General features: G+C 59.1%; 3 protein-coding genes across 3 annotated transcripts; all 3 read left to right on the plus strand.

The window, feature by feature from the left end:
* Positions 1-155: 155 nt before the first annotated feature.
* On the plus strand, positions 156-5114 carry JKF63_07531 (uncharacterized protein; the record flags this gene model as incomplete). The annotated part of the gene is made up of 1 exon (XM_067903468.1): positions 156-5114. The coding sequence occupies one exon, from the start codon at positions 156-158 to the stop codon at positions 5112-5114; it is 4959 nt and encodes a 1652-aa protein (XP_067758893.1).
* Positions 5115-6522: 1408 nt separating this feature from the next.
* On the plus strand, positions 6523-11544 carry JKF63_07532 (uncharacterized protein; the record flags this gene model as incomplete). The annotated part of the gene is made up of 1 exon (XM_067903469.1): positions 6523-11544. The coding sequence occupies one exon, from the start codon at positions 6523-6525 to the stop codon at positions 11542-11544; it is 5022 nt and encodes a 1673-aa protein (XP_067758894.1).
* Positions 11545-12485: 941 nt separating this feature from the next.
* Positions 12486-14024, plus strand: JKF63_07533 (uncharacterized protein; the record flags this gene model as incomplete). Its single annotated transcript, XM_067903470.1, has 1 exon — positions 12486-14024. The coding sequence occupies one exon, from the start codon at positions 12486-12488 to the stop codon at positions 14022-14024; it is 1539 nt and encodes a 512-aa protein (XP_067758895.1).
* Between the last annotated feature and the right edge of the window lie 222 nt (positions 14025-14246).

Below are 14246 nucleotides of genomic sequence, written 5' to 3' on the forward strand. Positions count from 1 at the left end.
GGCTTCTACACTTCTTCTCTACAGCCAGTTGTCCAGCTTCTGGTGGGAGGACTGCAGTGCCGGCTGATACGCGTTAGAGAGATCCCCCCCCTCATCGGTCCGTCTTTGTGAGATCTCCAGTAGTCAGTGGCCGAGGTGGTGTGCGTGTGTGAAAAATGCATTGCGGTGAGCTTAGAGGCGCTAGCGCTGGTGGCGCGTGCAGCGCGGACGGTGCTGGCGAACCGCTTTGGTGCTCTTCACCGCAGACAACCTGCACGGACGATCCGTCGGCTGCCGCCGCCACCGTGTCCCACGATACAGATGGAAAGCGGCATCTCTCGCCGTTGTCGAGCGCCTTTTCGCTTTACTCGAGGCGGTTTGGCTCTGCAGCTCTTCGTTCCTTGCGCACCACGCAGAATTGTTTTCTAAGGGTGGTGGGCTGGTCTGATGACGGCGATGCCGAGCGCACTAGCGGTTGCGGCCGGCAGTCTTATCCTTTTCTGCACGCTGGTCTTGCCTCACGCGGGCTGCGTTCGTGGTACGAGGCTCTGCCGACCACTCGACTGTGCGCCAAGATTCTCCCACAGGAGGGCGACGGCCCCCTCATCCTCCACATTGCACTGTTACTGGTTACGCTGGAGGTCACGCAGGCCACCACATTTTACTTCCGCCATCGACATGCGATGCGGGCCAGCGCCAAGGAGGTGGCCGATGGCGTGCAGGCGTGTGGCGACTGTTTGGCTGATGCGGAGGGACGGAGCGACGTTACTTTGGCCTCGCTGCCTCCAGCGACGCCTCCGGCGTTGCCATTGCCAGAGATGGAGTCTGCGAGGACTGGACGATCATGCCAACCACAAGGCTCCTCGCGTGCGATGCGCCGATTGTGCAGCTACTGGGCACTCATCGAAAGGGCAGTCCAGGCTGCACCGCGCAAGCGCGCAGGTGTGCCAACGGCTGCGGCCGAGCTTGGCTGGTTTTTTCGCTCTGCCTTCCCTGGCCACAGCTCGAGTGGAGGCGGCGGCGATGACCGCACGTTTGGCCAGTTCACGTCGGATGGTGTTCCGCACGGTGCGGAGGCGGTGCTCGTGCTGCCAGACGAGATCGCGTTTCCCATCTTGACGGGGCCAGGGAAGGGGCAATCAAGAGAGACACCATTCGTAGCGTCGGTGGCAGCGTCCACCGTAACAGCGGAGCCGGTTGAGGTGGCGGAACCGTGGAAGGTCCTCCACCTTTTGTGGACAGACGTGGTGCGGTACTCCGTCACGTACGGCGAGCTTCGGCAACTGCTGCTCGGCTGTACCGTCGCTGAGATCGCGAAACTCTTCGAGGACGGTGTAACCGCGGAGAATGGTTGGCTAAGCTCGTGCACCACTCGCAGCACACGTGTGCTCCAGAGCGTAATACAAAGCGTGAGCCGCCGCAACGTCTCAGGCGACGCGCTGGCGAGTACAAGCTGCACGAACGTCAACTCTCCCCTTCACCCGTCTGCCGCTGCCTCCTTTTCCACGTACTGCGTTGCAAGTCCCAACTCACGCGGTACCTCGCCCCGTCACCATGCAGACCCGCGTGTCGCTGTGGCATGTCTGGCACTGACGTGGTATCTTTCGCTGGTGCGCGAGGTGTACGAGGCCGTTATTGTGCACGAGGACGTCCAACGCTGTGCAGACGCGCTTGAGGAACTCGAAGAGTATAGCAGGGCTGTGTATCAGCACGGCATCGGTACCGGAGCAGCCTTTTTTGAAAAGGCACTGCACAGCGTCCCAAACCATAGCGTTGGAGACGCGAGCGGCAGCAGCAGCAGCAGCAGCATCACTGGCCGAGTAGCGGATACGAAAGCAGGACATGTTTCTGAAGAGCCTCACCATCGTGAACATTTGATGGTGCTCCCCGAGGTTGTCAGTAGAGTTAACGGCGAGTTGGATGATGCGTTGATGGCGTTGGCTGAGTCCATGGCAGGGCATGTCCACCCCAGAGACGAATACGAGAAGCAGGGAAACGACCCACTTTGCAGTGATACCGTCGACGACCGACCGGCTTCGTTGCTATCGCCGCGCGCCCGGGAGGGTGGTGCGTCAGTGACTACAACACACATCCGTCTCCGTGGGGCCTCACCGCAGGCATGTTGGGCGGAGTTGACTGCTGCACTGGCCGCACTCCTGCGCCGCCGGCGGCTGATGGTGCTGTCACACGTGCGAAGTCTTTTTTCCTACATGTATACGGAGAGCGCCGCAAAACTGGGCTCATTCGCGCTGCTGACGCTGCTGACGTGCCTTTCTTCTCGTGTGGCGGCGGTCGGGCTTGCGGCGCGTGAGGCCATCAGTGCCAACCTGGATACGTACTACCGTTCCCGGCAAGAGCTCTCGCTGTCAAGCAGCGATGGTGGCAGCGAAAGCGGATCGTGTGACGGTGGTGCAATTAGCGCGCAACAGCGCATCTTTTCGCTGTGCCTTTTCGAGTGCATGCGTCTCGCTGTGAACACCGTTCTCACCCACACCACGCACGAGTGCATCACGGTTGCGGCATCGCAAAGGCGCAACGCCGTAAAGGCGAAGCTTTACGAGGCTCTCACCCGTTTGCCTCTCGCATTCTTCGATTTGCACTCGTTCGATGAGGTGGAGTTGATGGTCTACTATGTAAACGACATCGAAGGTGTGGAGGTTCACGTGCACCAGTACGTCTGCGTCCTCGTCAAGTCCGTGTTCGCGATGCAGCACGCGATGTATCTGCTGCCGCAGCGGGCCCGCTTCCTTGTGGGCGCGACTGTCGCGGTGTCGCTCGCTGTAAAATACATCGGACAAGGCATTAAGAAATGGGTACAGGCAGCACAGCGCACGGGGGGAGTGCTCCCGCCATGGCTGCGCGGCTTAAATCGGAACGGCACCGCGTCTGTGATGGCGGAGCTCGACGCGCAGGTGGAGGAGAACACAGAGAGCAATGCGCGACAAGGCGGCGTGATGCTGCGTGGATTAGACATCGTGGCTGTTTTGCCGCAGCTACGCCCCTACGCGGCGGACCTCAGCTTGATGCGGTGGTGGATGAATCACATCAACGCCTGCGGCGCCACGGTCGGGTCGACAGAGGCAGCGACTTTTGTGCAAAGCGCACTCGTGTTGATGTCTCAGGCTTATGGAAAACTGCTGCCAGCGCTCGGTGGGGCTTTGATGACGTTCGCAGACTGGGGACTCCCAACCCTTGTGGCCAGCTACAGCGCCTCAATCGCTTTCTGCAACGCCGACACCTTGAGTCTATCAAACAGGCTTATCGAGGCAATGAGATGTGTGGGGGACACGGTTGATGCCCTGGCCGACGGGCGCCGCGTCGTGGAGGTGGTGTTGTTGAACGCGTACAAGGCGAGTGTTTTAGAGAAGATGCTGGATTCGCGACGCTGGGAGCCGATTGCAGCCGATTACGCAAAGAGTTTCCTTTACAACGGCGTGAGTGACGAGCCTGACATCGACGACGACAACGATCACAATGCCGGTGCTCGTTCTGGGACACGTTCCGCAGAGGCCGGGTCAGCGCGATACGACCATCGACGCCGTCTTTTGCGCTCTTTCTGCCGTGCTGACTCCCACACCACCACCACCACCACCGCAGCCTGGCCAGCGTTTCTCACGACGTGGGGCGTGCGCGGGTTGAGGCGCAACTCTTTTTGGTATGCCGTGCCCGTGCCGCATATTCAGGCGGTTGGTGGGTGTCTGCGGCTCGCATGGCGTGGACTTGTAAAGGTGGGACGAATGATGACATGCCGCCGAGGCAGCAGCCGTGGTCCATCACGAAGCCCACACCGCCATCGCCGCCGCCGCCGCCACCTTTCACGACACGTCACCTTTCTGAGCGGGAGTCATCCACCAGCACAACAGGAGGACCCACCGCAGTCTAAGAGTCATCGACCACGGTCGAGCGGTAGCGCAGGCGAAGCAATGGAGGCGTGCTCAAGTAGCCAAGCGTCTGAGGACGATTGTAGACCTGGCGCTTGCGCTTCTTCCTCGGTGTCTTCCTTCAGTGACGGCTGCGATGTTGACGGCGAGGCGGCAGCAGAGGTATTGGCCAGTGCTACTGTGTACGCGGTAACGGTGCAAAATCTGCAGTTCTACTATCCTACGGCCCCTACAGTGCCAGTCTTCCCACGCCCCATCACATGCTCTTTCGCGCTCCAAGGCAACACCGACTCGTCTTCGTCGCCGTCGAGAGCCTCGCGGTCGCATATAACAGGAGGTTGTTGTCGCAACAGAGGTCGGCTTGTCTGTCTTGTTGGGCCAAGCGGACACGGCAAGTCTACATTGCTGAGCTTGTTACTCGGGATGTACACGAACTACGGGACGTCCAGCGACACCCTCGACGTCGAGAACGATTCCAAAAGTAGTGTGGCTGACACCGAACAGCGACAGGAGGGCGATTCAGAAGCCCCTGAGCAGGAGGAGCTGCCCTTCACTCGTTTTTCTCCCGTTGTTATGCCGGACATCATACTCACGTTGTCGCTCCCGCATACACCCCCACCATCCTCTGAAGACCTGGAGATGGCCGGCTCGCATGATGTCACATCAAGCCCAGCAGCGGTCTCTATGCTCTCGGAGAAGGCCTATGTCCAGATTTCTGCCGCCTTGATTCCCCGTGACATCCTTCGCGGCAACCTCTTCAGTTTTGTGCCGCAGAGCCCCATCATATTCTCAGGCGCCACCATCGCACACAACATCAGCCTTGAGAATTACATATCCCTCGAACAGGAGGATCTGCTGGCCGAGATCGCGCAGTGCGCTGCGTGGGCACATTGCGAGTACATCCAGCGCTTCCCGCAAGGCTTGATGACGTACTTGGTCGAGAGTGGAACAGGGGCATGGGCGTCTCCACTAGCGTCCTCGACGACCGGGGGCGGGGGTGGGGGTCGCGCAGTGCGGCTCAGTGGCGGCCAGGCACAACGACTCATGATGGCCCGCGCGCTCTTCCATGGGCGGCGCGGTGGCACTGTGCTTGTGATGGATGAGCCCACCGCCAGTCTCGACAAGGACGTGAAGTTGCAAATTTTGGAGGAGTTGCACGAGTTGCTTGACCGGGGTATTGTTCGCGGCATGATATGTGCAACCCACGACGACGACCTCATCGCTGTGGCAGATGAGGTGGTGCATCTGCCGTAGCCGCGGGCGAGACTGCAGTTCCATGTTTATATTCTCGAACAGCGACAAGGAGAAAGAAAAATTTTTTTTTTGTGTGTATGTGTGTGTCTGGAGGAGGAGGAGGAGGGGTAGTTGACGGGGGACCGGGCTCGACGCCAAAGTTCGCCCTTGGGCTATTGCGTACAGGCTTCATTCGTATGCGTCCGGTTTTGTTCGTCTGTGGGGTCTACGTCGCCTCTTCTCCCCCCCTCCCCCCTCCACCCCCCCACTCATCTTGTGAGTGAGGGACGAGTGTGCGTGTGGGTGGTAGGGCACTGGGCCTTTCTTCGGCTTCTTTGCATGTGTTGTACCCAAGCATGACTTGATCTCTCTTTACAGCGTATGTGGCATGCTCTCTCTCGTCATATACACTCTTCCTCTCCCCCTCTTCCCCTCTTTCGCTCTTTCCTCCTGTGTTTGCCGCCGCCATTGCTGCACTGGCAACAGTGATGAGTAGAAATCACCGACAACTCATCATTTGACGTTTGTTCGTGCCTTTCTCTCTCCCTGCTCTCTCTCCCTCTGAGCGCACGTCCTCATCGACACGCAGCCCACTTTGCTTTCCCTCCCCCCTTCCCCCTCCCCTCCCCTCGTCGTCCTGCTTTCCCTCACACATACCAAAAAAAAAGGGGAGGGACCTGCTTCTCTCACTCCTTTTCTTTCTTCCACCTACCCATCTCTATCCAGAGCTCCAGACGAGCGGACTCGGTCTCTCCGCGCTTACTTTTGGTTCTCTCTCTCTCACCTTGAGAGCTCTGTATACATCACCAGAGCATTTGTGGCTGGAGACGAACACATCCTGACAAACGACAAGCGCACGTAGCAGAGCTTTTGTTCATTACTAGCCGCTGCTGGAGCTCCTGCTCACCCTCCCCCCCTCTTTCCCCCTCCCCCACCTGAAGATCTTGTATACCTTACTCATCTATTCGACTAGATTCGACCCGCTTTAATTTATCTATATTATATCTTACGCTCTTTATATTTGTTTCACTTGCCTCGGGAGTACTTCCCAGGCTCGAATCGCTCACGAGGAACGCCGTACCTTCATGCCTCAGCGCATCGACATTTGTTCCCGCCTTACATTCACGTTTTCCTTGTGAGCTGTTCTCTCTTTTTTTTTTATTTCATTGCTGTTGTTTGTTGCGCGCCCACGCAGACAAAGGGCCCGCAAGCTTTGTTTGTTCTCCCTCCTTCCCCCCCTCTCCTCCCGGACACAGACGGACTGACAGACAGACACAAGCAAACGCGAGTGTTAACAACAACAGCAGGGCGGCAGGCAATACTGTGTAGGGCAAAGAGGTCGATTGCGAGGAGTCTCGTTGGTGTCCCCCCCCCCCCTTCTCTCTCTCTTTCTTTCTATGTATTTCACATAACTCCGTTCGTCGATACCATGTCCACCATCAAAGACCCCGCAGGCTCACCAGCTGCGGTGCTCACAGCGTCCTCCCTCTGGGGACACTCCGGGGTCTACTGCAAGGGCATCCAGGCTTGCCGTGTAACCGCCCTGTACCTGTCCCGTGCCTGGGTGCCACCAATCCCTTTCGCAGACGTCGAGTCAGCTGATTATGTCTTCTATACACTGGGCATATTGTGTGTCATGGAGAGCTACCAAGCCATCCGGTACATGTTACGTCAGCTGAAGCGCTTTGGTGTCGATGCGTCGATGCGGAGTAGAGTCGCGCTGCAAGTCGGGGGTGAGGTACACCGTGGGGAAGGAGCAGTCACAGCAGCAGTGCCGGGAAAAGGCTCTTCATCGATCACTGCTTCTGCTGCCGCCCCAGATGCATCCAGCGCTGCCCCACCACGCCATTCACGGGGCAGAGGCACTGCTGCCGCGCGCCTCGACGACGACAGTGGCACGTGTGTCAGAGAGGAAGACGACATTAAAGGCTACACCTTTGAAAGTGGGCCGAGCTCGCCGACGGGCGGCGCCAGAGTTGATGGGGCTCCGGCGTCAAAACTGGCGTGGTACTGCAACGCCTTCTGGCGCTCCGTAACCAGAATGCCTCGCAGCAACTCCTCCTTCGGGTCCCATAGCGGCGGTAGCGACTGCGGCGCTCAACGTAACCCGCACTCCTCCCGCCACGACTCATCGTGGAGTAACACCCGATTGCGGGACTGCGCCGGTGCGGAGGACATCGCGGTTTCTCTGCGCGGGAATGAGGAGGTGTCGGTGCAACTGACTGACACGGACGGCTTTGAGACATCTGATGTGCCGTTGCAGTGGCACGTGAGCCCAGTTGTTCATAGCGCAGCTAGTGGCAGCGCGCCGGGCTTGCATGCTGGCGATGACATCGAGGGTGAGGAGGACGAGGAGGAGCAGACGTGGGAGGCGACACCGGAGATGCTCAAGCATTACTGGAAGCAGCTTGAGAGGTCGATCTTAACTGCGCCGCGGCGGTCACCGGCGCGCGTGTGGCGCTCCCTTCCGCAGGAAATGACCACATTTGAGCCGGACAACGCGGCGGTGCAGGCGTGGTGCGATGATGTGATTCACGGCGCCCTGCATCACGGGGCCCGGCTGGCGCCGTCGTGGTGGTCGTGGCTGACTTCCTTGGAGCAGGTTGATTCTGCATCACCGCCCGCCTCTGGTGGGGGAGTGGCAGGACACTGCGCCAGGCTCCAGAGGCCCGTCTTTGCTGTGCCCCCGGGTGGCTGCTTCGCTTACCACGCCAAACCGAGCATCGATGACTTCGTTCTAGACGAGGACCTCGAAAAGGATAGTGAAAAGGAGGAGGAGGAGGAGGAGAATGCGGTGGGCGAGGAGGTGAGCGACGCTGCTGGTGTGCGCGAGGCGGCGGCGGCGGCGATCTCGTCCTCCGCTGTCGACGAGGATGGCTCGTCACTTTTGGGCCACTTGCGCGATACCACCCAAGCGCCGCCGCAGCCTCGTCCGCCGGTTCACGGGGAGGGCAGCACCACCGTGCCAGTGGGCCCCGCTGGTGCTGCTGCTGCTGCTGCTGCTACTGCAACCGACAAGGGAAGCCGAGGCATTCCCACCAACACCTCCTCCTCTCTCAAACCCGTCTTGAGGTCATCCAAGAATCGCCGCTGTAAGCTCAAGTGGGAGGCGCTGTTCCTCATATGGTTTAACATCGTCGAGGTATCCATCTCCTCCCGCGAGATACGCGCGCTGCTTCTCAAGGCATCTCCGCCGGCTTTTCTCGTCCCCGCCATGACGCGCGACAGTGGGCCCACCGATCTCGACGTGGCTAGCACGAACCTCAGCCTTCTCTGGTTTTGGTCATTGGTGCAGCGCGTGTTCGAGACCCTCGTCATCAACCGAGACGTAGAGAAGTGCGAAGACGACATCGAAGAGCTCGCCGCTTATGCACAACCGCTTTACATCAAGTGCATTGCCCGCTGGCCGGCGCCGGCTGTGATGTCCGTGACGTCTGAGCCAGCGCTGCAAGAAGGACTGGTGGGCTTTGTCTGTGGTGCTCAAGCGGCGTGGGTGTCTCTGAATACGGTGCTGCGCAAGCTGTTGTGCCTACGCCGCCAGCTCTACGTGCGCAACCTGTGGAGCTTGGCGCGGTACATGTACTCGAACTCAAAAGCGAAGATCATCTCGGCGGCCCTCATCGCTGTTACGATGACGCTCAGCTCTCGGGTGTCGGCGGCTGGTCGTGTTGTTCGGGAGCGCATTTCAAATTATATAGAGAAGGGTGAAGATGCCGGTGGCGACCCGGCGAGGGGAGGGCTCACACCGCGGTACGTAGCTGGCTTGTGCGCGTTTGAGCTGACGCGCATGGCTGTCCAGTACGTCATTTCGAATGTGACAAGCGAGTTCATTGGTCTCACGGCTAGCCAGCGATGCGAGATCGTCAAGATGCAACTCTACGAGGCGCTGTGCCACACGCAGTTATCCTTCTACGAGCAACACACCTACGAGGAGGTGGAGGAGATAATCTGCTACGTGAGCGACATGGAGGGGATCGATGTACAACTCCATCAGTTTCTCTTCGACGCCATCAACGTGTTTGTGACCCTACGTAATGCCCTGCAGCCCTTCAGCTACCGGAGCATTTCTGTGGCCGCCGCGGTTGCGCTCACGCCCTACGCCCTGCGTCGCACGGCGAAGGCAGTGGAGAGCCGCTATGTGTTACTGCAGCGCGAGGGCTACCTTCCCTCCGCCACCTACGCATTCGAAGATGACATGCAGCAAGGCGGTGATGAGGACGGCAACGTCTTGCGTGAGGGCGCTATGCTTCGTGGAGATGAGATCATCGCCGCTATTCCACAGCTGCGGCCGTATGGCGCTGATGTGCGGCTTGTGCGGTGGTGGAACCGCTACCAGCAGCGCCGACAGCGCATCCTCGTTACGCACTACACACGGAGCAAGGCTGGTAAGGGAGGCAGGGGAGGCTACTTTCGTGCCGATAGCCCACACATTGAGAATGACACGGCAACACAATCGCCGGCGTGCTCTCCACGACCCGCACTACTCACAGGACCCCATCGCCACAAGAAGGACTCAGTCGAAGAGGAGCCGCTAACGTGGTCGGACCGGATCCGTGACTTTGTGGGGCCTTGGGTCACGGACGAGGATGTCAACCTGGCGCGCAGCGCACTCGTTGCCCTGCTGCAGCTGCCTCACGGTAAGCTCCTCCCTGGAACTGGCAAGGCACTGCTGAGCTTGAGTGAGTGGCTACTCCCAATGGTGGCCTCCGTCTACGGTAAGGTGTGGTGCGGGCAGCGTGGGCTGGACGGCTTTCAGTTGCTGGAGGGCATGCAGGCCATCGAATCTGTCGTGGACATCGTTGTCCAGGCCTTTGACACTGCGGAGATGGTGGGCTATAATGCATACAAGGCTAGCATGCTGGAGCGGCTACTGCAGCCAGCGGAGTGGGAAGTCATCTCGCGAGAGGAGGAGATGTACGTCGCAAACTTCACCATGTCAGCGGCGGCGGTTCGCGAGTTGGCGGATGCTCAGCATGCGTGTCTTGGATCGGCATCGCTCACAGCGGTGCCAAACCAAGGCGGCAGTGGTCGTCCTGTCGCGGGTCTGTCACGAGGCGTCACCGCCACGATCGCCGAGGCTCGCTCGTCCGCTTTTTACCGTCGGCACTATCTGCGTAGTGTTGAGGTTCGCCACGTACGTTTGCGCTACCTGACGCCCGATCATCAGCAGGCGGGTGTAGCCGCGAAGGATATTCCTGTATGCGCAGCCCCTCAGCGCCACAACCCGGTGCACTCTGGTAGTTCCGTACCCACCACCTCAAGGAGCGACAGTCGCCTCGACAGCTCCCCCGTAACGCAACCGTTGGGCTCCGAGCACGAAGACTACGGCGCGGAGACTGTCGATGACAGCCTTCCTACCTTTTCGGGTGACATCATTCTTTGGTCCCCTGCACAGCAACGCGGGCAGTTCGTGTGCATCACGGGTCCCAACGGTAGCGGCAAGACGGCGTTGGTCAACCTGTTGCTGGCCCTGTACGTGAATGCGCGTGGGGGTGCGTCGTCATCTCAAGCAACACCACCGCACCGGGGCCAACTCGGTGCCGGCAGCATCACCTTGTGCTTCACACCCCGAACGCAATCACGAAAGCTTCGGCGGGGTACGCAGCTGAAAGGCATGGGCGCCAGCGGCACACGCACTGGACATTGTATGGGAGGCTCTGCTAGTGCGCACCCTGGGAGCGCCCCGCGCAAGCTGCAGCGTATCATGACCACCACTGCCGGCATTGGTGATGACGAGGCTGAGGTGTCACAGTGCCAGTCCGCCCCGTGTACAGCGCGTCCAAGGTTTTACACTAGTCAAAGCTGTTCCGCCGTGAATGCGAGCATGGGCGAGAACGAGGCGGAGTCGGTGGTCAGCCGTGACTCTGCTCGCCAATACCCGAGTGCCGTGAGGGATGACGACGCCTACGCCGACACACGCGTCGATCTACGCGCCATCCCTGCCGATGTGCTTCGGCGCTACATTTTTAGCTACGTGCCCGAGGTCCCTACGCTTTTCCATGGCGCAACCGTAGCACAAAACATATCCCTCGTTGGATACGTCTCCGTTGCAACCGACACCGTCATGCGGCGAGTTCTGCGGTGCGCATCGTTGGCTCAGTGCGATTTCATTCATCAACTGCCCCTCGGCTTTCTCACTCGCGTGTCAGACAACACAGGCAACACATGGAGCGCTTTTGGGCAATATAGCGCGGGTGGCGGCAACACGAGCGTCACGCGACTGAGCGCCGACCAGGCAAAGCGGCTCATGCTGGCGAGGGCTTACTTCCATGGGGGCGAGGTGCTGTTGCTGGATGAGCCGACGAAGGAGATTGAGGAGGAGTCCACCTCGGCAAAGCTCTACGAGGGCTGGCGTGGGCTGCTTGACAGCGGTTATCTCGGCGGTGTAGTGTGCGCCACCCTCGATGAGAACTTGCTGCGCCTGGCCGACCACGTCATTTGTCTCCCTTGAGTATAGGAGACTTCCCGAGTGGGAGACCGATGGTGTCGAGGGGGAGAGCCTGGGGGGGGGGGGAGGAGGAGAGGAACCTCAGTGACAGACTCAAGTGGCATGTCTCTCTCTACCCCCCCCCCTCCCCTCCCCACACTGCGTCTCTAAAGAAAAAAAAATGATAGCGAGCTCAGAAACTATATTGTCTAGTGCGGCAGCAACGGCGGCATCGCCCCCGGTATGACGCAGCGTCTGAGTACAAGGCGGGTGTGCTCCATCTCTGGTGAGAGGGTGAGCACAACCTTGCGGAAAAGTCAGGGGGCAGGGGGGGGGGGCGGTGGATCCTCGTCGAAGAGACCTGCCAGCACCGGCACTTGTGTGCGTCCTCATTGATGTGTTTTCTCTGCTGCAAACAGTTTTGGGCCCGGGTGGTGGGGCATTTCCATCAAAAAAAAAGATTTATTTATTTTTTGTTACACCACCACTGAATAAGACAGACAGACATGTAAATTTGTATGTCGATCGGACATCCTTCTCGTGTGACTCCTCCCCTGTCGCGGCCCCTTCCCACTTCCCCCCTTCCCCTGTTCTTGTCACTGTGTGCACGTTTTTTTTTCCAGATGTGCCGGTGGTACGAGAGAAAAACAGATGATGATCCTACATTTTCACTTGATGCTCTAGTCCAATTTCTCGCTCTCCCGCGCCCGGCCTCTCCTCTCTCACCCCCTCTCTTCTTTCCCTGTCTTGGATTTGACGTGTGTGTGTGTGTGTGTGTGTGTGTGTGTGTGTGCTTGCATCTAATAAGGAAGGATTTGTGCTCTCTAAAGCATCGAGGCTTCTCATTCTCAGGCACTGGTCACGCAAACTACACGCTGTGGCTCATCTTCAGTAAAGAAGTTCCGACGGGGCGCGCTCTTGTGTGTTTAGTAACCCCCTCCCCCCCTTTCCCTTCCCTCAAACAAATGTTGTCTGCGAATCGATTGGCGCGTTCGGAACTCACGGAGGCGGCCCTGCTGTCGCCGATTCCGCATGCCGAGGACCACTCGCAGCGCCACAGCGCTTCATCACAGCGTGCGAGCTACTCGCGCTATCCTTCGTGTACCGTACTGGACAACTCGCCTACGAGCGGCGTTCAGTCTACATCTTCCCTCCGCTATGGCGCGCTGAACGACCTGCCCCTGAGTGTGAACCATTTTCTCTTTCTTTGCAGCAAAGCGGGCACTGCCGCAACCAAGAGGGACCTGCGACGTCAACTGCTGGTGCTTCGCGACCACTGCGTCGAGTTCGGCAACAAGATGAGGGGGAAAGAGCTGCTCTCGCAAGGAGGGAAGCATATTTCTCGGAGGGTGGAGGCGACGGTGGACTTCAACAGCGGTCTCAACGTGATATTGGCTAGTTCGTTGGTCTTTGCAGAGGAGGCGGAGGACATCGACAGAGACATCCTTTGCAGCATCGTGGAAAAACTCAAATCCGCGCAAAACAGTGGCGACGAGAAAATCTTTCGCGCCACCGTTGTGGAGGTGGTGAACCGCATCCTTCTTTGCACACCGCTGGCGCCACCTGTATGCGATTTGGCAAGCCTACGAACGATGGAGACATGTGAAGTAACCCGGCAGCAGAGCGGGGAGCGAGAGCCAACGCTCAAAGATGAGTGTCTCGACTTTTTGGTTCTCGAGGAGGGCATTCCGGTGCTTCTGGAGTGCAGGTGGATGCGCTGGCTGCGTTTCTTCGAGGAGGGCTATGTGCAATACGTGGAGAGGCTCCTGAATGAGCAGCAACAGGCAGCGAAGGCGTCTGCGGTCGCAGACGCAGCCGTCGACTCAGATCACGAGGAGGCAAAGGAGGCAGGCCGCAAGGGCCATGTCACACTCGCCGCGGGAGCTCCGCCCATAGCAGCAATGCCCCTTTTTACCCCACGGAAGGCCTATTGGAAGTCGAAGACGAGCGCCTACGCGCAGTTCTGCCACTTGCTGCTGGCCATCTATTTCGTGCGCACGAAGGACTTCTCCCTCAACTACCTCGCCCGCATCACGAAGTTGGTGCAGTACTACGAGCACCAGCTAGAGTTCGAGGATGGCAAGCCGATTGTGGTGAGGGAGGGTGCCGAGGACGAGCTCAGCGACTATGAGCTACGCGACAAAGAGGGTGAGGGGTTGTATGCGGATGTGGAGCAGCACATCGGACTCCACACTGCGGCGGCTCCTCTCGTGTCAACGCCGGGACACGACAGCTGCGTTACTTCGAACACCTTCATGAGCTGTCCATCGTCTGTGATGCCGGAGAGCGCGACTGAGAAGCCGCGCCGCCGGTGGCACAAGTGCTTCATCACCGAGGAGCTACCAGAGGAGGTGCGACCGGCTGCTGAGCTGAGCAGGGAGGAGAGCCTTGGGGGAGTAGCGGCTGGCAAATCGCAAGCGGTATCGTCTGCACTCCATGTTCGCTACGCAGACAGAATCGATCTCCCTAACTTCTCAGTCGGCCGCCAACGTGAGCGGGAATAGGTTGATGCCCATTATATTTCACGCCAAAGGAAGGAAGGGGGGGGGAGCATGCTAGGACTATGCGAGATTGGGAGGAGGAGGAGGAGGACGCCTCTGTCGACGCCTGCGAAGTCGGCGGGAAGCTGAAGCGGGTGTGAGCCAAGCATAAATATATATATATATATAAAGGGGTGGGTGGGTGGGTGGCCGATGCCTATTGCCACAACACGCTAGAAAATGTGC

Source organism: Porcisia hertigi, chromosome 12 (genome assembly GCF_017918235.1).
Source record: "Porcisia hertigi strain C119 chromosome 12, whole genome shotgun sequence".
In the NCBI taxonomy this organism is placed as follows: Eukaryota; Euglenozoa; class Kinetoplastea; order Trypanosomatida; family Trypanosomatidae; genus Porcisia; species Porcisia hertigi.